Here is a 22,716-nt window from a genome sequence, read left to right on the forward strand (position 1 = left end):
TTCTGATGGCGGAAATGATGTGTGGATGGACAAGATCGTTAGAGGCTTGAAGGATTGGTTACAGGTATGAGGGTATTGGCGGCGAGTGCGGGGCTCATGTGAAATTAGGCATTGGCTTATTGTGATGTGGCGGAAGGGAGGTGTGGGCATCACCATCTACTGGAATACAAGGTTATTCCAGTAAAGGAATCTGCGGGTCTAGATCTCATCAGAAGTCCGCTTGAGGGGTTAGGGCCATGCCAGGACCCAGCAGGAACCCCAGGGTGAGCATCAGTTGGTTGCCATCGACGGAGCTCCTTTATTTGGTTGTTTAGCCTTCCAGATTTCCTGCAAAGTTGGCAGGAGTCAGTTATAGTTATTGCCAATGACTAAGCCAATACCACTCACATTGCTGTAATCAACAAAGTTTTGCCCTAAAGTTTTGCCCATTAACCTTAAACTAAAATTCTGTTTCAGTGTATATTTATTTATCCTTGGGGATGCTCTGGGATCTTGATACACAATTGGGATTAAATGGAAGCCTGAAGATAACTTCCTTTTGAGTTCCTAGCAGAACTGGCCATTACTGGATTATCCTTCGTAAGCAGCAGTGTCAGTGAGCAGAGCTCAAGTGTATGCCAGCACCCCATTATGCTGTCCGCTACTGGCTGCTGTCTAAGTTTGAGCAGGCCATGTACCTGTCAATCACCTGATCTTTTAATTTAAATTATTATCACTTTGGCTGTGAGAGATTTCAGAAGGGAACAGGCAGACACAACTAAAGAAAGCCATTCAGGTGCAGGCTTCTTAACTCCTGCTAGGCAGCAGTGATGCAATTGAGTGGAGGTCAATCGAGAGCCACTGCACTACCATAATGTCTGTTACTGCCATTGGGTGCACCCAGTTCCCCAACGTTCAAATGTAAGCTCTAATGCACATGATAGAAGAGCACACTTCATATGAAGGGGAACCTAAGCTCCTTCAGCTGAACACTAATGGAAGTTCAAAGTAATTCATGATCAGAAAGAATTTGCCAGTTTTGCAAACAGATGAGGTGGGGGTAGAGGACAATAAAAATAGTTAAGATGTTATACAAAATGTAGGTATGCACTACAAGAAAAAAATGAAAAAGTATCCTTGCATACTAGAAGTCAATTAATTTTTGGAGTCGTTTTCGTCTTTCTTTTAGTTCCTGCTGTTTTCTTTGCTACAGTTTATTACTGCTGTCTAAGTTTGAGCAGGCCATGTACCTGTCAATCACCTGATCTTTTAATTTAAATTATTATCACTTTGGCTGTGAGAGATTTCAGAAGGGAACAGGCAGACACAACTAAAGAAAGCCATTCAGGTGCAGGCTTCTTAACTCCTGCTAGGCAGCAGTGATGCAATTGAGTGGAGGTCAATCGAGAGCCACTGCACTACCATAATGTCTATTACTGCCATTGGGTGCACCCAGTTCCCCAACGTTCAAATGTAAGCTCTAATGCACATGATGGAAGAGCACACTTCATATGAAGGGGAACCTAAGCTCCTTCAGCTGAACACTTACGGAAGCTCAAAGTAGAAGTTCATGATCAGAAAGAATTTGCCAGTGTTGCAAACAGATGGGGGGGGGAGGACAATAAAAATAGATGTGATGTTACGTATATGAAATTTAGATATGCATGACAAGAAAACAAAATGAAAAAGTATCCTTGCATACTAGAAGTCAATTAATTTTTGGAGCCTTTTTCATCTTCTTTGTACAATATATTGCCTTAAGGGGCATCCTTCAACAAACATGAATTAATTCAAATGGCACCAACATGAGGAAAGCACAAACTTCCCTGGAGCAAAGATTCTCAAGAGATTTTGCAATGGCATCTTTGTTTGCATATCTGAGAACAAGTAAATCTGGGGAATGCAGTTTACTGATATTATACTGGGGTGTTTGTTTTGGATTTTTGTTGTCCATGAAACATTGCCACTTCTTTTCATTTACACATTGTGTACATTTCACTGGCAGAAATTAATGAATGAGACAACCTTAGCATACAAGGATTGGGTAGAAATACTCTGATGCGATATCACTGTTTTCCTGATCATCTTCCGTTTCACATATATTGAGGAGCAACTGGGGCAGAACTGGGCTGGCTAGGTTGAGCTTTTCACCTGCTCAGCTCCCTTTGTGTCCTTCACTTTCTGGACTGATCCAGCAGGCTCTTATATTCTTATGCATATTAAAAGAACTAGTAGGGAAATGGACAACATTTGTTTTGCACACCACCATGGGACTGGTATGTTCTCCAAAGAGAAACCCAGAAATAGCACAGAAAAGGAGGATGACATCACCTTCTCCACCTCCTCCTGACAAGCCATGTACCTTCAAATAAATATCACTGTCAAGCACATTGGCACTCTAATCTTCTGAGAGAAACAGTGGTGAGTATAATCCTTATTGATCTCCTTAAAGAGAGCGAAGGGACTCAAGGATGTTTGAGCTTTCAATTCTGAAAAGATTGCGAAATGACTGATGTAGTAGGTGTAAAGTTGAGATTAACATAATATCATAAAGTGGACTTCTTATTTTTTTAAAATAGTATCATATCTTTTATATATAGGAGAAGGCAACAGAAAACTTGGAAAAACTGTGCAGAGAAATATTTCACGCTGGAATATGAACAACTGACATTTGACAACTGACAAGAAATGTGATAATGGAGTAAGGTCAAGTGCTACCATAACTCTCTCTTGTTCACAGTAACAATGATGGTAGGCAGATACTCCGGAATTCTTCAGTAACTATGGCATTTCTGACAATGGGAAGCTTTTAATGATTCAGTGCACAGTCTTTATCTTGTCAGCTCATTAGATTGGCTGGTTAAACAAATTGCCTATTGCATATTACACAAATTAATTGAGAGATGGATTCATCTGGGTTATCTTTTCCAAAAAAATGAAATAAATATTAATATATGGTAATACAATCACTAGAATAGAAATTACTTATCTAAATGGAATTTGTCTTGGTTTTTTTTGAATAGGATAGAAATTAATATGATTCTGCCTGCAGATTGAGAAGTATAGCCATTTTTTGGGTGTTTCCATGGGCCATGTTACTAGAAATAAATAAAATAATGTTTTGGATTTTTTTTTCAATTCTCCTTGCAGGTTGTTGAAATCTTTGCTGTTTCAGTATTCTGGCAATCAGTCTTCATTCCCGAAACTTAATTCATTCAGGTTGATTCTTCACTGCTCTTAGGTAATATGTGGATTGCTATGCTGTTGTTCAATTGAAAAAAAATATGGAGGGCACCTTTCAAAACACATGCACTTGCATGATAGTTTTTTGTCATATATTTCTGATGGAAAACCTCCAAATATTTGAGAACTGACAATTTTTTATTCCAATATACTTGAAGAAATCTTCCATTTCCATGTTTTACATTACTAAAGTATTTAGCAAGAAACAGAAAAGGCTCACTGAGAATACACATAATACAATCTTTCAAAATATCCACACTGATTTCATTTTTTGTTTTATATGAAATTTCAGACCAACTTTCTAGAATGGTGGTTCCTTTACCCCATCTAGTTAATTCAGTGTGATCTCTCCCCCTCCCCCAAATGTTACATGTTTCATAAAATGGTTTATGTACATTTGATGGCAAAATGGAAGACTTCTGTAAAAACTGCACCATTTACATCATGTGGCAAATGGCTTATAAAGTATATGTATGTACCCAGTCTCTGTTGCCTTTCCCCAGTCTTTGAGGGTGGATAAATCATATTAGCTGCAAACATGTGAGTGCACATACTATCCCCATTATGTTTCATGTCATATCAGAATGAAAGAACATATCAGCAGTTAATAGTGTGCATACATGGTTCTTGATGTGGATAAATGTGTAGTTGTGAACTAGTGCAACATCTAAGATGATATTAAAAAAAAAAATTGAATGGCCAAAAAATTGTAAGCTCCATTAACTCCCAACTATTTAACTTCTATCTGCAGAATGACGGAAATGAGAGAAATGGCTAACCAATCTACTCCAACAGAGTTCCATCTCATGGGGTTTTCTGAAACTCGTGATTTGCAGATTTTGCATTCTGCAATATTTCTCTTCATTTACTTAACAGCCTTAGTAGGAAATTCTCTCATCATCACAGCTGTGGCCCTAGACCGCCACCTTCACAGCCCGATGTACTTCTTTTTGATCAACCTGTCATTGTTTGATGTGTGCTCCATCTCCACCACTGTGCCCAAATCCATCACCATTTCATTGACAAACAACAACATTATTTCTTTTGAAGGATGTGTGACACAGGTCTTCTTAGTGGTCACATTTGTTGGTGGGGAGCTTGCTTTGCTCACTGTTATGGCTTATGACCGTTATGTAGCCATCTGTCACCCACTACAATACACCTTAATCATGAATTGGGATGCCTGCATGCAAATGGTAGCTGCTTCCTGGATAAGCAACCTGATTCATGCAGTATTGGAAACCAGTTTTACTTTCGTGCTAAATTTCTGTGGGACCAATATCATTGGACAATATTTTTGTGACATTCCTCAATTGCAAAAGATTTCTTGCAGTGATACAAACGTGAATCAAATTCTGATTTTTGTCATTGGGTTTTTTATTGACTCTTTTTGTTTTGCATTTATCTTTGCTTCCTATGGCTATATCTTCTCTGCTGTGCTGAGGATCCCATCAGTCCAAGGCAGATATAAAGCTTTTTCTACCTGTACTCCTCACCTGACTGTTTTTTCTTTATTCGTCACCACAGCTGTGTTTTCATACATGAGGCCAAAAGCTCTTTCTTCCCCCACTGTGGACTTGGTTTCTGCTGTATTATATACAGTTTTGCCACCAGTCCTTAATCCCATTATTTATAGCCTCAGGAACAAGGACATCCAACTGGCAGTCTGGAAAATACCCAGAAAACTGAAACATCTTATTGCATGATTCATCACTTCCAGATTTTTGGAAAAATGGAAACACTTAATGTATATCTGAGGTTGAATTTAGGAAATTAACTGTATTTCTTCACCTTTGAAATAGAGGATTTCATAATATTAACTATTTATCATATTAAAAGGCTCCTTGCCATTTTCACAAATTTAGTGACAGAGAATGTTGATCTTATTATTTCTTCAGTTATGGGCCATTATTGCTGCTGCTACAGTGTTGCAGAGAACTATCTTGATTGTATCTTATGTAGACATTTTCGAAAAAATTATGTTTTTGTGTTGTTACTTACAAATCTGACTCTCTTAAAATTGAAGGATTGGTATTTGCTTTAAGATATGCTAGTATGGTTTCTCGTTAAACGTAGTGAATGTTTGATAGAGGGTGCTGTAGATTAACAATAGTTGTTGGGTGAAAACTGTTACCCCTACAAAGCTGCAATATTCAGATTTCCTGGGGAGGGGGTTGAATGTTAAAGCACTTTGGGAATGCCAAGGTGGGAGTGGAGGGAAGAGAAGGATCTGTGATTCTCCATCTGGTATATATGCATGTGGGGGCATGGGGAATGGATTCTTGGACATGGCTTAGGGTAAATAAAAACAAAAACCCATAAGCGTGTTGGTAGAATGAATTGAAATAGATATGATACACAATTTACATTACAAATTCTTTTTTATTAGTTTTTATTGATTTTAACATTTTTATCTTCCTCACAGTAACATAATCTCAAATATAAAGACAAACCCAAATACCCCCCTCCCCCCGTGACTTCACTCAACTTCCTCTTCTGGTTTGTTGCATAATAATTTCCCTGCTTTTTTTGTTATATCTTAATACAGTGGTACCTTGGTTTATGAACTTAATCCGTTCCAGATGTCCATTCTTAAACCTAAGCGTACTTAAAGCAAGGCTTGCTTTCCCATAGAAAGTAATGGGAAATGGATTAGTCCGTTCCAGACGATGAAAAACAACCCCTAAAACAGCAATTCAACAATAATTTTACTGTCTAACTGTGGGAGCCATGAAGCCATGGCAGAGGCTTGTAGTGCTGCGTGGTGCCTCGCTGACCTCGGTGACGCGGCATGTCCGTGCTTTGCAGTGTATTAAGTGTGTTGACCTTATATGGAGTTATGTTCCCACTGTGCAGTAATACCATATATGGTGATGAGTGTTGTATAGCCATGATCGGGTGATGTGACGTGGGACATTGGCAGATGGCCACGTAGGCTGTTAGAAAAAGGGAAAGATAAAAAATATATACGGGAGAGGAGGAACGTTCAAGTGAGCTGCCCTCCACCCTGAAGATACTCGCTGTCTCTGTGTTTTTTTCTATGCTGTGCACCACCCGTTGACAGCTAGTTTCCGTCATCTAACTGTTAGTTTTTGTTTCCTCACTGTGCAGCTGCTTGCAGTCACAGGCCTGTGTTTACATTCCCGAGTCCAGATACTGTTGGAGTTTCACGGGAAAGGGAGACGGGATGTGACGTTACTGGTTTCATGTTTCCTTTGCTCCTTTGTTCCTTTGTGTGCAGTTGCTCTCTGCTTCTCATAGAGAGAGGATGTATATTTTCTTTGCTCTCTGCATAGCTTAGTAATAAAGCATGGCGTGTAGCCCGTACCTATCTCATCCTTCCACTGTGGTGTTGTTTTAATGCTCTGCTGGGAGGGCTCGGAGGAAGATGAGCCTTATCAGCTCGGACGAACGCAGCTGAAATCCCAATACTAATGAGACCATTGATCCATAAAAAGAAAGCAATGGACCAGGCTGCAATCTACTACCCAGTATAAAAGCCCTTACCCTGCCCATGCCATCCTATGCCCTGTGAGGGAATGCTTTGGCAGTTACTACTGGGGACAAGCTGCAGCAGCGTCGATGGCAGAGGGACCCTGTGCCGGCCTCAGCAGCATCACCCAGAAGCAGAGAAGGAGGTCCTTGATGCTGCAGTTATGAGTGTGACAGAGTAAACCCATATTGCTCGAGTGGTAATAAGTGCTGGGCTGCAAGTGTGGAAACTCATCTGGTTTCTGGGGACTTCTCTGTGGGGGGGGGGGGAGGGAAGACAGAGAGACACTCTTATTGTTGAGTGTTTAATCAAATCCTGCTAGTGAGTTCATTTCTTTACAGTTTTTCTGTGAATACATCACAAATGGTTCCCACTCCTTTTTAAAGTATCTATTGTCTTTGTCTCTTAATCTCTCAATTTGGCCATTTCAGTGTAGTCCATGAGTTTATCTTTAGTTGGTATCTTGTCACTTTTCCATTTTTGAGCTAGGAGTATCCTAGCCAATGTTGTAGCATACATGAAGATTTTATTCTTCTCTTTCGGCAGATCTTGACCTATAATGCCTAGTAAAAAAGCTTCTGGACTTTTGACAAAGGTTACAAATTCTAATGCAAATGTAACACCCCCACATACCAGAGAATGGAATACAATTCAGTTTTGCATCCCTTTATCAGTTCTTCTTTCACATCCAACTGCTTTCTTTGCAACAATGTACAAGCAAAATAAATACAAAAGGACAAAACAAATCCCCAGTGTATTTCATTGTGCAGTGGTACCTCTGGTTAAGAACTTAATTTGTTCGGGAGGTCTGTTCTTAACCTGAAACTGTTCTTAACCTGAGGTAGCACTTTAGCTAATGGGGCCTCCTGCTGCTGCTGTGCTGCCACCGTCTGATTTCTGTTCTCAACCTGAGGGAAAGTTCTTAACCTGAGATACTACTTCCGGGTTAGTGGAGTCTGTAACCTGAAGTGTCTGTAACCCAAGGTGTCTGTAACCCGAGGTACCACTGTATCTCATTGAGCATCCTTTACCTAAAACCCTTTTGTTTGTAATTTTATATCCAAACTTGACTTTTCACTTGAAACATTATGAATATTTTGGTTGTGGAAATGAATAAGTGAAAGGACCTTGACTAATTAATAGTCCAGCAATGATACTATCAATAGTATTTTCACCATCCACAGGTGCATAGCTGGCCTCATCCCCCACTCCCCCATGGGGTTTAAATGGAAAACGTATTATGAGAAAAGCTCTCCTCTTCCCGGAGGGGAGCAGTTGTGAGCAAGAATCGCTTCCCACGCTCGCAGGGGGTGTGTGGCCCCTGCATCACTGGGGTTCTAGGTCCACGTCATGCACCCCAGCCAACCAATCCGACTGGCTGGGGGTGTGGTTTAGTGGTTTTAAAATGGTCACAGGCCCACAAGGTCTTCCTTGTTGTTCTGGCTTCCTCAGAGCACCATCCTGCCCTCCCTCTAGATTTCGCTTCAGCACCTGACCTTGCTGTGGACCTAGGTTGGTCACCTTGGTTGTCCAAGGGGCCTGGTAGGAATTTTTTCCCACTTGACAGATTGGCACTAGCCACTTGGTTTTTCGCCTACCTTGTAGCAAATTGTCACAACTTTGTAAGGTTTGGTGGTTAGGCATTGGAAATGTGTTGTGTGTTAGAGGGGAGGTTGTTGCCATCACCTACCCCTCCCTTTGAAGGGTATTCTGTTAAAGGAATCTGGTGGTCGTGGTTCCTGTCCCACACCCAGGTGGTGGCTAGGGCCACGGCAGGACCCTCCGTTGACTCTAGGGGAAAGCTTCCAGTTGATTTCCATCAACAAGCTCCCACTACTGGTTGTTAACCCTTGTGTGACTTCCTGCAGAGCAGGCAGGAGTCAAGTATAGTCTGCTCGGATCCAATGCCTAAGCCAATACCACTCACATTCTGTAACCAATAAAGTTGTGGCCTTTTTTAGCCCATTAACCTAAAATACTTTTCTCCATGAGTCTTATTTCATCACAAAGTAGGGAGCGGGGCCTCGAGTCACAAATCATGCTTTTTTGGATAGAGCAATTGGGACAGAACTGGGCAGGCTATGTTAAGGCCTTTTCTTACTGGACTTTGCCCATGATGGCATATCACTGAAGCAATGAAGAGCATGACTGCCACTTTTCCCAGCATTGCTCTAGTAATAGGATTACTATCCCTCAGTATCAAACAGTGCAGATAACTTGCACCGTTGTGTTCTTTGATCATTTGATCTGAGCAAGATTGATTATTCCTCCTTGCCAGCTGGCTTGTTTGAGAATCAACCTTCCACAGTGTAAATATACAAAGTAAAACTTATTTTAGGCAGTAGTGAAGAAGGTATGGATGCCCTCCCAGAAGGAAAATGAATTGGAGTGTCTGGATTCAAATCGTAAATGCGTCCTGGATATGCAACCTTATCCATAAAGCATTGCAATCCAGTTTCAGTTTCATGCTAAATTTCTGTGGGACCAAACTCACAGGAAAATATTTTGTGACCTTCCTCAGTTACAAAATATTTTTTTGCAGTGGTACATAAGTTAATCAAGTTCAACACTCTAACCGCCACAATACATACAATACTTTATTATTATAAAGACAATTGCACCACTTGTTGTGTAAATCAGGACTTGCAAATCATTATGGTGAGGTTCTCCAAGGAGTGATTCTCTGAAACACTACAGAAATTTAATGATGTTCTCCATGGACCTACTGTCTGAAACACTACAGACAGCAGGGAGGCTTAAATTATTCTTCCTTGTCATAAAATCTCTATCTTCTGCTAAAGACCGCACTCCAGCATTTTGGCCCTTCTTCTTCCAGACAAAAATAGAGGTGAGTGGAATCCCATTTGTTCAACCTCAGAGGAGACTAGGGCTTGAAAGGTGCTCATATTTCAGTTCTGAAAAGACCTCAAAATGTTTAATACAGCAGTAAGATTAATGCAGACATGATTATTCTATGATAAAAATAGATTACATTTATCGGTAAGAGAAGATAATAATGTGATGTTTCAAAATTCTGGTGATTGGACTTAAACCCTCAGCTCTCATCAAAGCCACATGATATTTCATTAATGCTAGGTGGTATGTGGTTTGCATTTAAAAAAAAAATAAAGTAAAAGCATTACTGTTAGCAAAAAAAAAAAAAAAAAATCCAAAACATCACAGTTAAGTTCCTTTATGTAACCACACTCCAAGGAGGTGTTTTGTTTTTTTTCTCATTTACAACTAATAACAAGGTTGCCCTTATAACCTATAGTTAGGATTTGATTCTGCTTTCTCATTCTTGATTCAACATGCAATCAAGATGGGTCTTTACTGAGAGGCTCTCCATGCTCCCTTCCAACTTTAAAATGCTACGAGCACTGGGTGAATGAATGGTGTCAGCTGAATGTCTACTATTGGCATCACTCATTACCTCATATTGAGATAGGGGGCAAACCCCACAGACAATTGCCTGTATATTCCCCTCAACCAACAGACTTTCATTAAATCCTTTCTAATTTTAGGTGCCACAACTGCTCTGCTGGTGTTGCTAAAACACAATAACAGAGCCACTCTTCTAGAACTTTTTAAAAAGAAATACTTCCAATAGTTAAGATGGCCAACCAGTCTACAGTAACAGAATTTCTTCTGATGGGGTTTTCCAGTGACCGAGAAGAACAATTTTTTTTACTTTGTGATATTTCTCTCCATTTATTTAATCGTCTTCATGGGAAATTTCCTCATCACCATTGCTGTTGCCCTGAACCACAAACTACACACTCCTATGTACTTCTTTCTGGTCAATCTATCATTAACAGACATTTGCTACATCTCAACCACAATCCCAAAATCCATAGCTGCTTCTTTGTCAGATGACAAAAGGATTTCTTTTGCTGGCTGTGTTGCACAGGTTTTCTTAGTTTTGACTTTTGCAGGTTCTGAGCTTGCCTTGCTCACTATCATGGCTTATGATCGCTATGTTGCAATCTGCCATCCTCTACAGTATGAGCTAATCATGAACTGGGATGCCTGCATTCAAATGGCAGCTGCTTCCTGGATAAGCAGCGCAATCCATTCATCATTACATACCATTATCACTTTCAGGCTACATTTCTGTGGGTCCAATATTATTGGGCAGTATTTCTGTGATGTCCCTCGGTTGCTTAAGATTTCTTGTACTGACACAAAAGTTAACCAAATTTTGATTCTTGCCATTGGAATTACTGGAGGTTCATTTTGTGGAGGGTTCATCTTTGTTTCCTATGGCTACATCTTCTCTGCTGTGCTGAGAATCCCTTCTGTTCAAGGCAGATATAAAGTTTTCTCTACCTGCATTCCCCACCTGACTGTCTTTTCTTTATTTATGAGCACAGCTGTGTTTTCATACATGAGACCTAAAGCACTTTCTTCTACAACAATGGATTTGCTCTCTGCTGTATTGTATAATGTTTTGCCACCCTTACTGAATCCTATTATTTATAGCTTTAGGAACAAAGACATCCAAGAGGCCGTATTGAAAATACCAAAAGGAATTAGAAGTCTCCTAGCATGATTGCATGCTGTATTGCATGCTGTATTGTATAATGTTTTGCCACCCTTACTGAATCCTATTATTTATAGCTTTAGGAACAAAGACATCCAAGAGGCCGTATTGAATATACCAAAAGGAATTAGAAGTCTCCTAGCATGATTGCATAGGGACGCAGGTGGCGCTGTGGGTAAAAGCCTCAGCGCCTAGGGCTTGCCGATCGAAAGGTTGGCAGTTCGAATCCCTGTGGCGGGGTGCGCTCCCGTTGTTCGGTCCCAGCGCCTGCCAACCTAGCAGTTCGAAAGCACCCCTGGGTGCAAGTAGATAAATAGGGACCGCTTACTAGCGGGAAGTTAAACGGCGTTTCCGTGTGCGGCTCTGGCTCTGACTCTGGCTCTGGCCAGAGCAGCGATGTCACGCTGGCCACGTGACCCGGAAGTGTCTCCGGACAGCACTGGCCCCCGGCCTCTTGAGTGAGATGGGCGCACCAACCCCAGAGTCTGGCAAGACTGGCCCGTACGGGCAGGGGTACCTTTACCTTTACCTAGCATGATTGCATGCATTGTGTCTCATACCCATCACAATTCCTGTGCATTGCATAAGAATGCAAATATCCATGATAATAGCATAAAAATGCCTTATACTACATAATAATGCTTTGCAAATAGATGTGTTTGGGGCAAATCTGCATATAAAATGTGTATATTAGGAAAGTTTCACACATGATGTCTGATGAGTTTTCATTAGGACAGACACACACACACACACACACACACACACAGAGAGAGAGAGAGAGAGAGAGAGAGTTGTGGAAATGTGAGGAACTGGATCTAATATTGAGAAACTGAAAGAAAATGAAATTGATGCATTCACCCTTGCTACTCCCAGCATGCTGGATTGGGTTTCTTTTTAAGTGGGAGTGTTAGGTGGGAGGAAGTGTAGAATAAGTTTTTGCAGAAGTGATGAGGTCTCTGAACCACATTTGGATACAATACTCTGTCTGCAGTTTCTCCCATAACTGTGGCCTCTCCTTCTTCACTGTTTTAGAGGTGTGTTATACTAGCACTATACTAACTAGGTCATTCATGTAGGGGAGCATGACACATTTTATTGGTATTTCTTTTTTAAAAGAGCTATGTCAGGTCAGTTCAATGAGTATGAATTGTTGTTTTGATTCTATATAACATTTATTCTGATTTCATCCTGATTTGCCTGAGCAGGGCTATCAATCAATCAATCATTTATCCCACAATTTTCAGTGTGTTTCTCCATCACTTCCCTAACCACAAAAAGGTTGTTTTTGTTAATGGCTGCTTACCATTAAAGATCATGTATTAATCTTAATAGTTTGCAAATATTAATTATATTGGGGAATTGTGATTTAGCTGAATATGTATATTATGCAAAATTCCATGCAGCATATGTATTAAAAATTTGCACTTTGAATCTGACTTCGTGTGTGTGTGTGTGTGTGTGTGTGCGCGCGCGCTTGTGCAAACCGACATGGAAATATGGAAAACTGAACTTAAGATTGGGAAAATAAGAAACTGAGAGAAAATCAAATTGACGTTTTTACCCATTCCAACTCTCAAACTATTCAGTTGAAGAAGAAGAAGAGTTTGGATTTGATATCCCGCCTTTCACTCCCTTTAAGGAGTCTCAAAGCGGCTAACATTCTCCTTTCCCTTCCTCCCCCACAACAAACACTCTGTGATGTGAGTGGGGCTGAGAGACTTCAGAGAAGTATGACTGGCCCAAGGTCACCCAGCAGCTGCATGTGGAGGAGCGGAAAAGCGAACCCGGTTTCCCAGATTACGAGACTACCGCTCTTAACCACTACACCACACTGGCTCTCAGTTGGGTTTTTTGGAGTGGGGAGTGGTAGAGGACATGACATGATAAACAAAATCTTTGCACAAGTGCTCTGCTTTCCAAAAAACAATTAGATTCAGTCCGCACTCCTCAATTTCTCACATAAAATCTTCCCCTTCCTCCTTCACTGTTTTGCAAACATGCTATTTGCACTTCGAGAACCCCAGGTCACCTCATAAATAAATTGACATAGACACATATTTTAGTTTAAAGGTTGATGGGCAAAATTTAGGCCACATCTTTATTGATTACACAATGTGAGCGGTATTGGCTTAGGCAGTGGCAAGACTATAACTGACTCCTGCCCTCCCAGCAGGAAGTCTGAAAGGGTAAACACCAAACAAGGGAGCCACATTGATGTAAATCGACTGAAGCTCACCCCAGGGTCCCTGTGGTCCTGGCATGGCTCTAGCCCCTCAAGTGGATTTTGGATGAGATCCAGGACCCCCTTCCTCCTTCACTGTTTTGCAAACATGCTATTTTACCATCACGTTAAATGAATTATGTATACACTTGTAAGTAGTGCATTTTTTAGTTCTTTTTAAAAAAATAAAATGCTGTGTCCATCTTAAAAAGGTAAAGGTACCCCTGCCCGTACGGGCCAGTCTTGACAGACTCTGGGGTTGTGCGCCCATCTCACTTAAGAGGCCAGGGGCCAGCGCTGTCCAGAGACACTTCCGGGTCACGTGGCCAGCGTGACATCGCTGCTCTGGCGAGCCAGAGCCGCACACAGAAACGCCGTTTACCTTCCCGCTGGTAAGCGGTCCCTATTTATCTACTTGCACCCGGAGGTGCTTTCGAACTGCTAGGTTGGCAGGCGCTGGGACCGAACAACGGGAGCGCACCCCGCCACAGGGATTCGAACCGCCAACCTTTCGATCGGCAAGCCCTAGGCGCTGAGGCTTTTACCCACAGCGCCACCTGCGTCCCTATGCAATCATGCTAGGAGACTTCTAATTCCTTTTGGTATATTCAATACGGCCTCTTGGATGTCTTTGTTCCTAAAGCTATAAATAATAGGATTCAGTAAGGGTGGCAAAACATTATACAATACAGCATGCAATACAGCATGCAATCATGCTAGGAGACTTCTAATTCCTTTTGGTATTTTCAATACTGCTAGGTTGGCAGGCGCTGGGACCGAGCAGCGGGAGCGCACCCCGCCGCAGGGATTCGAACCGCCGACCTTTCGATCGGCAAGCCCTAGGCGCTGAGGCTTTTAACCCACAGCGCCACCTGTGTGTCCATCTTAGAAGACTTCTAATTTAAACTTCTTTTAAATAATAATAATAATAATAATAATAATAATAATAATAATAATAATATTTGTATCTATGTAATTCGTATTTATTTATATGTACATATAGAGTTGGGGCACCTCAGCAACAAAGTGCTTTAATTTGCTTGGCTTGAATCAATTTTAGTGCGGCTTCAGGTCTGGTCATGGCACTGAAACTGCCTTGATGTCAGGGACTGGACTGAGGAGGAATGGTGGAGACCACTTTCCCATCCTCCTGAATCTTCCAGAAGAAGGCAGTATAGATTTACAACTAGGATTTGCAGAAGGCCATGAGTCAGAGATAGAAGCGGAGCAAAGCTGGGAAATAATGGGAGAAGAGCATGGGGAAGAAACAGAACCAGAGCAGCTGGCTAACACATTACCACTAGAAACATTCCAGACTCCCTTCTCCCACAACCCGGAAAGCAGTGAAAGTAGGAGAGCAAAGAGTTAAGAGGCAATTGGCCTTAGGCAGGCTCCATAAGGGGGGCGATTGAGAAGGGAAGGGCGTGGAGATTATTTGGAGCAACACCATTACTCCAAGTGGCAGCATTCCAAAGCTTCTCTCTGTGAATATTGAATAAAAGACATTGCAAGAGTTTTTCTTGCTTGCTTATCCCTGGCACCCTGTCGTTGGGGGACAGGGATCAGATTCCCTGAAGCCTGACACTTGGTCACCGTAGCTGATGGTATTTATCTGGAGAGAAATGGGGGGATTTATTTTGGGGGTTTTGTTCCTGATTTGGCAATGTCACTGGGCTCAGGGGGCCTTGATGGCTAATAATACCTTTGTTCAGCTCTGGTAAAGAACATACAATGCATGGGAAAAGTCCCAAGTTCAGTCTCTGTAACATACAGTTAAGTTGAACAAATACTTTTGTCTAAATCCATGGAGATCCACTGTGGGCAAGTATGGCCAACCCTGAGCTGCTGTGTGTTCATTTCCCACCAAGCACACAGCTTTGGGAGGGAGGCACATGGAGCGGTGAGGGAGGAAGGCCCACTGCTACTGCCTTCCTAGCCAGCTTCAACCATCTGGAGGCCTCATTGAAGGACCCTCCCTTGCAGTGTCTTGCCAGAGTATTTGAGTATTCGAGAGCAAAGCGTGGCAGCATTAAAGAGCCCACAGCTCTTTGCTTTAGCCACGTTGTTACAGCTCTTCATCCCAAAAAGCCGCATGTGTCATATACTCTCAATTCTATGCTCATGATGCCAAGTTTGCAGGTTCTCAATTAATTCTGAGCAAAGCCAATGGGCCTTTTCTGGGCTTCGCCAGGTGACTCTATAACCCTGCTGTGTTTCTCCCCCAAAGTGATGCATGGCATCACAGCAGGCCTCGACATGGCTTCAAACATTACTCTTATTCAAGTGAATATCCCTCTCGCTCAGTCTCTAGGGACAGAACTATTGCCTGCCTTCAAAAGCATCAAGAGCGGGTCGAGGCATGCACAGTGAGATCACATTCTCCCTACCACCGTTCACGGATGGCTCGGTGCAGTTGTAGGTTTCCTTCCACCTCTAACCTATCTGACAATTCTTTGAGCCCTGAACCACATAGGTCTCAGCGCAAGAGAAAAAGACCCCACAGAACCAAGAGAAGAGGACGCAAGTCCAAATGGAACTCATCGTATTCATCGGATTCATCATGTAGATCTGACTACTCGGACATGGACTATGAGGACCAGATTAAGGGGTTCTGGGTTACAACAGCTAAATTGTCTGGTCTCCCAAAATGGGTCTGGGAAAGTAGAAATAAGAGGCACAGGCGTGACAATGGTGTCATAGCCCCTTTTGGTGACGAGGGCTTAGACTCCAGGGAAGCACATTAGAGAGAGTAATTTTAAATGTATGGATCAGCCTTCTGGGATTTGCTTGCAAAAAAAATATATGTGAGCACATTCTCAATGGGGAGTTTATAAACATGTTTTCCTTGCTGTGGTATAAAATCAGAACCTGCCAAGTGATGACTGCATGGGAGAGACTTTGGAAAGTATATCTGAAATTTAGTGCATGCTATTGTGAAAATAATGTATAAGTGGTACTTAGAAACATAATAAGTTAGCAAAAATGTATTAAAATGTTCCAAATATGTGCTGGAAATGCCAACAGGAGGAATGGTCATTTTATCACATGTAGTGGTCCTGAGAAAAAGCTATTTTTGGGAAATGATGTATAATGAGTTGAAAATGATGTTTAGACTGATAATTCCTTGAAAAAAACACAAACCCGTCCCCGAAGCCTTTCTTCTAGGAATAATGGGACTGGAAGTCCCCCATCCCCCACCCCAAAATTGACCAATTTATTTTTATATGCAACAGCAGCTACAACTTTATATGCACAGAAGTGGAAAGAAGAAGAATTACCAAGGAAGGAGAATTGGCTTATGAAACCAGTAGACTGAATTCATTTTGTCTTATTGCTAGATAATTGGGATTAAATGGAAGCCTGAAGATAACTGGCCATTACTGGATTATCCTTCGTAAGCAGCAGTGTGAGTGAGCAGAGCTCAGTTGTATGCCAGCACCCCATTATGCTGTCTGCTACTGGCTGATGTCTAAGTTTGAGCAGGCCATGTACCTGCTAGGATTCTTTTCCCGTGTTGAAGTCCTGGGATTGTTTTTATCACATGACGGTGTATGTTTTCATTCCAGGTAGTGGGAAGTGATGGAGACAGGATGTTTTTATTACTGTGTTTCCGTGATGTAGGACATTTGTCCTCTGTTCTTGCTCTTTGCTGTCTGATGCTGAAGAGGAAGGAGCTGAGTTATGATGCTCCAAGTGTGTATATGTAAATAAACGTAGTTTAGCCAAATTGCTGTGCTACTGAGTCTGAACACTGACTGCCTATACTCTGCTGATGTGTGCGGATGAATCAGTATCAGGCATGTGATATTCGGGCTGGAGAAAGATTTTGAATCTCCTGAATGACCGACCAGGAGGGAGCGAACATGCCAGTTGGGCATGTGTCTCTACTGGACTCCTACTCGTATGCAGGACCTCCTGACAGTACCTGTCAATCACCTGATCTTTTAATTTAAATTATTATCACTTTGGCTGTGAGAGTTTTCAGAAGGGAACAGGCAGACACAACTAAAGAAAGCCGTTCAGGTGCAGGCTTCTTAACTCCTGCTAGGCAGCAGTGATGCAATTGAGTGGAGGTCAACTGAGAGCCACTGCACTACCATAATGTCTGTTACTGCCATTGGGTGCACCCAGTTCCCCAACGTTCAAATGTAAGCTCTAATGCACATGATGGAAGAGCACACTTCATATGAAGGGGAACCTAAGCTCCTTCAGCTGAACACTAATGGAAGTTCAAAGTAATTCATGATCAGAAAGAATTTGCCAGTTTTGCAAACAGATGAGGTGGGGGTAGAGGACAATAAAAATAGTTAAGATGTTATACAAAATGTAGGTATGCACTACAAGAAAAAAATGAAAAAGTATCCTTGCATACTAGAAGTCAATTAATTTTTGGAGTCGTTTTCGTCTTTCTTTTAGTTCCTGCTGTTTTCTTTGCTACAGTTTAAAATCCATGAAAAAACAGAAGGGCCAAATAAATTCTAGGAGTAAAATATTGTGCCTTACTGGGCATCCTTCAGCAAACATGAATTAATTCAAATGGCACCAAAATGGGAAAGCATAAATTTCCCTGGGGCAAAGATTCCCAAGAGATTTTGCAATGGCATCTTTGTTTGCATATCTGAGAACAATGAAATTCCTGAACTGGGGAATGAAACATGCTGATATTGTATTGGTTGTGTGTTTTGGATTTCTGTTGTCCCTGAAACTGCCACTTTTCATTTATACATTATGTACATTTCAGTGGCAGAAAATAATGAATGAGAAAACCTTAGCATACAAGGATTGGGTGGAAATACTCTGATGCGATCTCACTCTTCTCCTGATCGTCTTGCTTTTCATATATATTGAGGAGCAACTGGGGCAGAACTGGGCTGGCTAGGTTGAATCTATCTTCTCCTCAGCTCCCTTTGTGTCCATCGCTTTCTGGATTGATCCAGCAGGCACTTATATTCTTATGAATATTAAAAGAACTAGTAGGGAAATCGACAACATTTGTTTTGCACAGTATCATGGGACTGGTATGTTCTCCCAAAAGAGACCCTGAAATAGCACAGGAAAGGAGAATGACATCACCTCCTCCTTGCAACCCATGTACCTTCAAATAAATATCAGCGTCAAGCACATTGGCACTCTAATCTTCTGAGAGAAACAATGGTGAGTATAATCCTTATTGATCATCTTAGAGAAGGGATTCAAGGATGCTCAAGATTTCAATTCTGAAAAGATTGTGAAATGACTCATCCAGTAGTTGGTTTAATGCTGAGATTAGCATAATATAATAAAATGGACTTCTTGTGGGGTTTTTTTTAAAGAAAATCATTTCTTTTATCTATAGGAGAAGGCAACAGAAACCTTGGGGAAACTGCACAGAGAAATATTCCACCTGGAATATGGACAACTCACATTTACTTCCCAAAAATGTGATAGTGGATTGAATTAAGCGTTCTTGTTCACAGCAACAATGATGTCAGGCAGATACTCTGGGATTCTATGGCTTTTCTGACAATAGGAAGCTTTTAATGATTCAGTGTGCAGTCTTCATCTTTTCAGCTCATTAGATTTGTATTTAACACAAATTAATTGGGAGATGTTCTCATCTGGGTTATCTTTTCCATTTTTTTTTAAAATGAAATGAATTATAATATATGGCAATACAATCACTAGAATAGAAATTACTTATTCAAATGGAATTAAAGGAAGTCCATCCCTTCTCTTCTTGTATTTTTTTAATAGGGTAGAACTTAATATGATTCTGCCTGCACATTGAGTCTTTTGGTGTTTCCATGGGCCATGTTTCTAGAAATAAATAAAATAATATTTTGGGTTTTTTTTTTCAATTCTACTTGCAGGTTGTTGAAATCTTTGCTGTTTCAGTATTCTGGCAATCAGTCTTCATTCCCAAAACTTAATTCATTCAGGCTTATTCTTCATTGCTCTTAGGCAATATGTGAATTGCTATGCTGTTGTTCAATTGAAAAAAAATGGAGAGCACCTTTCAAAACACATACCCTCGCATGTGATATATCTCTCTCACACACACAAATGTTACATGTTTCATAAAATGGTTTATGTACATTTGATGGCAAAATGGAAGATTTCTGTAAAAACTGCAATATTTACATCATGTGGCACATGGCTTATAAAGTATATGTATGCCCCCAGTCTCTGTTGCCTTTCCCCCAGTCTTTGAGGGTGGATAAATCATATTAGCTGAAAATATGTGAGTGAACATACTATCCCCATTAGGCTTCATGTCATATCAGGATAAAAGAATGCATCAACAATTGATAGTGTGCATACTTGGTTGCTGATTTAGATAGATGTGTAGTTGTGAACTAAAGCAATACCTATATGATCTTTTTTTTAAAAAAAGAAACTCCAAAAATTTATAAGCTCCACTAATTCAAAACTATTTAACTTCTATTTGCAGAATGACGGAAATGAGAGAAATGGCTAACCAATCTACTCCAACAGAGTTCCATCTCATGGGGTTTTCTGAAACCCGTGATTTGCAGATTTTGCATTCTGCAATGTTTCTCTTCATTTACTTAACAGCTTTAGTGGGAAATTCTCTCATCATCACAGCTGTGGCCCTAGACCGCCACCTTCACAGCCCAATGTACTTCTTTTTGATCAACCTGTCATTGTTTGATGTGTGCTCCATCTCCACCACTGTGCCCAAGTCTATCGCCATTTCAGTGACAAACAACAACATGATTTCTTTTGCTGGATGTGTGACACAGGTCTTCTTAGTGGTCACATTTGTTGGTGGGGAGCTTGCCTTGCTCACTGTTATGGCTTATGACCGTTATGTAGCGATCTGTCGTCCACTGCAATATACCTTAATCATGAATCAGGATGCCTGTATCCAATTGGCAGCTACTTGCTGGATAGGCAACCTGATCCATGCTGTACTGGAAACCAGTTTTACTTTCAAACTAAATTTCTGTGGAACCAATATGATTGGACAATATTTTTGTGACATTCCTCAATTGCAAAAGATTTCTTGCAGTGATACAAAAGTGAGTCAAATTCTAATTCTTGTCCCTGGTTTTTTTCTGGACTCTTTCTTTTTTACCTTCATCTTTACTTCCTATGGCTACATATTTTCTGCTGTGCTGAGGATCCCATCTGTCCAAGGCAGATATAAAGCTTTCTCTACCTGTACTCCTCACCTGACTGTCTTTTCTTTATTCATCATCACAGCTGTGTTTTCATACATGAGACCGAAAGCACTTTCTTCCCCCACAGTGGACTTGGTTTCTGCTGTATTATATACAGTTTTACCACCGGTTCTTAATCCCATTATTTATAGTCTCAGGAACAAGGACGTCCAACTGGCAGTCTGGAAAATACCCAGAAAATTAAAACAGCTTGTAGCATGATTAATCAGTTCCAAATTCTTTTTTTGAAAAATGTTAAAGATGGAAACACTAAATGGGGATCTGAGGTCTGCCATGTAAACTTAGATATACCCATTTATATTTTGAAATAGGACCTTCCTCAATATTAACTATTCATCATACTGAATGGTTCTTTTGTCATTTGCATAGATTTTGTGAGACATTTTATATGTGTAAGTTCTATTAATTATTTATTTATGGGACACTGTTACAACTGTGAGAGAATTCTAGAGCAATAACTTGGTGTTCTTTAGGTGAAGTTTAGACACTTAACAGGGGTTCTGTATTTAAACAAAAATACAAGAGTTTTTAGGAGTCTATTTTCCCAGGAGAGCTACAATTACCAGAGTTACCTGGGGAGAGGGATTGATTTTTAAACAATTCATGTATTGTTGAGGTGGGATAAGGTGCAACAGAAGCATCTCTGGTTTGCACTCCTTCACCCACCCACATACATGCACCATGTATTAACACTCGAACAAGGTTTATTGGAAAATGCAGAAAAATGTAGATGTGATACAGAATATTTGATTTAGCAAAACAAAATGAAAAACTACACAGCAAAAGACAATTCGGTTTTTAATCCCATATCAGCTCTTCTTTCAGCTCCAGCAGCTTTATTGGCCGCCATTTACAATCAATGGAAAAATAAATTCCTCAAGCAGAACACTGTACTTCACTGGGCATCCTGTACCATAAATGAATGAAATTCAAAGGGAAAATCTATGGCTTATGGTTTCATAACTAAACCCACACAACATAACAGAAATTTCCCCAGAGCAATGATTCCCAGAAGATTTTACAAAGGGCTTCTTTTTTTCAGGAGACGAAACAAATCTCTGAACTGACTATATATTCTGATGTATTATATTGATATTTTCGTGATATGTGTCTGTTTTGGATTCTTCTTGACCATTGAGAATGTGACACCATCTTTCTCCCTTCATACAGTGTGCACCTTTGAGTTGTATAAATAAATAAATGACTGAGATAACCATTAGCTTATTAAAGTTCTCAAATCATATTAACCATTTACGCATAACTGCTATACCTTGAGTCTTTTTTAAGAGTGTGATGGCAAACCCCCCCCTTTCCCTCCTTTCACATACATTGAGGAGGAACTGGGGCAGCAGTGAGCTGGCTAGGATGAAGGCCATCCATCCTCCTCCTCCTCCCAGCCCAACCATCTTCCTTTGTGTGCTTTGCTTTCTGGGCTATCCCCTGGTGACAGAATTGCATCCATTCCTCGCCAAGGCAATGATGGATTTTTTTTCAGACAAAACAAAGCAAAATTGATCCACACAAGTAAGATGGCGCTCCCACCAAAACAAGATGGCGCTCCTGCCAAAAGACCCGGTACCCCTACAAGAAGAAGATACAAAATGGCAGTCGGGTCACTTTGGGGGGGGGGAGTTTCCAGCCCAGAGCAATTCCCCACAGACCGTAAGCAGAATAAAAGCCTCTCAAAGAGGGGACTCTCTGGACTAAAAATGAAATCAACTTGAATTTCTAAACCCCAACACTGCAGCCGCAGCCAGGGAATGAGTGAAGCCATCCGGCTGAACAGAGGCAGCGGCAAGTTCAGAGCTCAAGGGGCCAAAGTCCCATAAGGCAGAAAGCATCCCAAGGGGAAAAGGGAAAGGCAAGGCAAGGAGGGGAAATTAAATCAAGGGAATAATGAGTAAAGGAGAAACTGGGGGGAAAGGGGGAATAAATAGAAACAGATTCACCAAGTGGATCATCGAAGTAGATCGTGCTCTCTCTCGGCTCGCAGCGGACACGTTGCTGGTGTTCCGATGCATGCACCAAAAGAGGAAGCTCTGGGTCATGTGCA

The 22,716-nt window shown here is 41.1% G+C and overlaps 2 protein-coding genes and 1 pseudogene across 10 annotated transcripts; all 3 read left to right on the forward strand.

Moving 5' to 3' along the window:
• Positions 1–110: 110 nt before the first annotated feature.
• LOC307200156 (olfactory receptor 14A16-like) lies at positions 111–18,905 on the forward strand. Of its 8 annotated transcripts, none has more exons than XM_079948566.1 (4): positions 111–263; positions 2,580–2,730; positions 3,130–3,220; positions 3,974–5,043. In XM_079948566.1, exon 4 carries the CDS (start codon positions 3,975–3,977, stop codon positions 4,926–4,928), a length of 954 nt encoding a protein of 317 aa, XP_079804692.1. In that variant the 5' UTR covers positions 111–263; positions 2,580–2,730; positions 3,130–3,220; position 3,974; the 3' UTR covers positions 4,929–5,043. The 8 variants fall into 8 exon arrangements, 5 of the variants coding, with proteins under 5 accessions (XP_079804692.1, XP_079804688.1, XP_079804689.1 ...); XR_013832338.1 differs by lacking the exon at positions 3,974–5,043 and adding an exon at positions 18,815–18,905 and having other exon boundaries at positions 186–334; positions 2,580–2,680; XM_079948562.1 differs by having other exon boundaries at positions 186–334; positions 3,974–4,978.
• LOC307200193 (olfactory receptor 14A16-like) lies at positions 9,731–11,267 on the forward strand (annotated as a pseudogene). Its single transcript has one exon. The product of its transcript is annotated as an olfactory receptor 14A16-like (transcript).
• A 421-nt stretch (positions 18,906–19,326) lies between the features above and the next one.
• On the forward strand, positions 19,327–21,814 carry LOC307200158 (olfactory receptor 14A16-like). The gene is made up of 2 exons (XM_079948572.1): positions 19,327–19,419; positions 19,910–21,814. Exon 2 carries the CDS (start codon positions 19,911–19,913, stop codon positions 20,862–20,864), a length of 954 nt encoding a protein of 317 aa, XP_079804698.1. The 5' UTR covers positions 19,327–19,419; position 19,910; the 3' UTR covers positions 20,865–21,814.
• The last annotated feature ends 902 nt before the right edge of the window (positions 21,815–22,716 follow it).

The sequence above is a fragment of the Podarcis cretensis genome (genome assembly GCF_951804945.1).
Source record: "Podarcis cretensis genome assembly, chromosome: 13".
Lineage (NCBI taxonomy): Eukaryota > Metazoa > Chordata > Lepidosauria > Squamata > Lacertidae > Podarcis > Podarcis cretensis.

Excerpts from the sequence above, each read along its gene's own strand:
- LOC307200156 (XM_079948566.1), top strand. The coding sequence starts at position 3,975 with ATGACGGAAATGAGAGAAATGGCTAACCAATCTACTCCAACAGAGTTC.
- LOC307200158 (XM_079948572.1), top strand. The coding sequence starts at position 19,911 with ATGACGGAAATGAGAGAAATGGCTAACCAATCTACTCCAACAGAGTTC.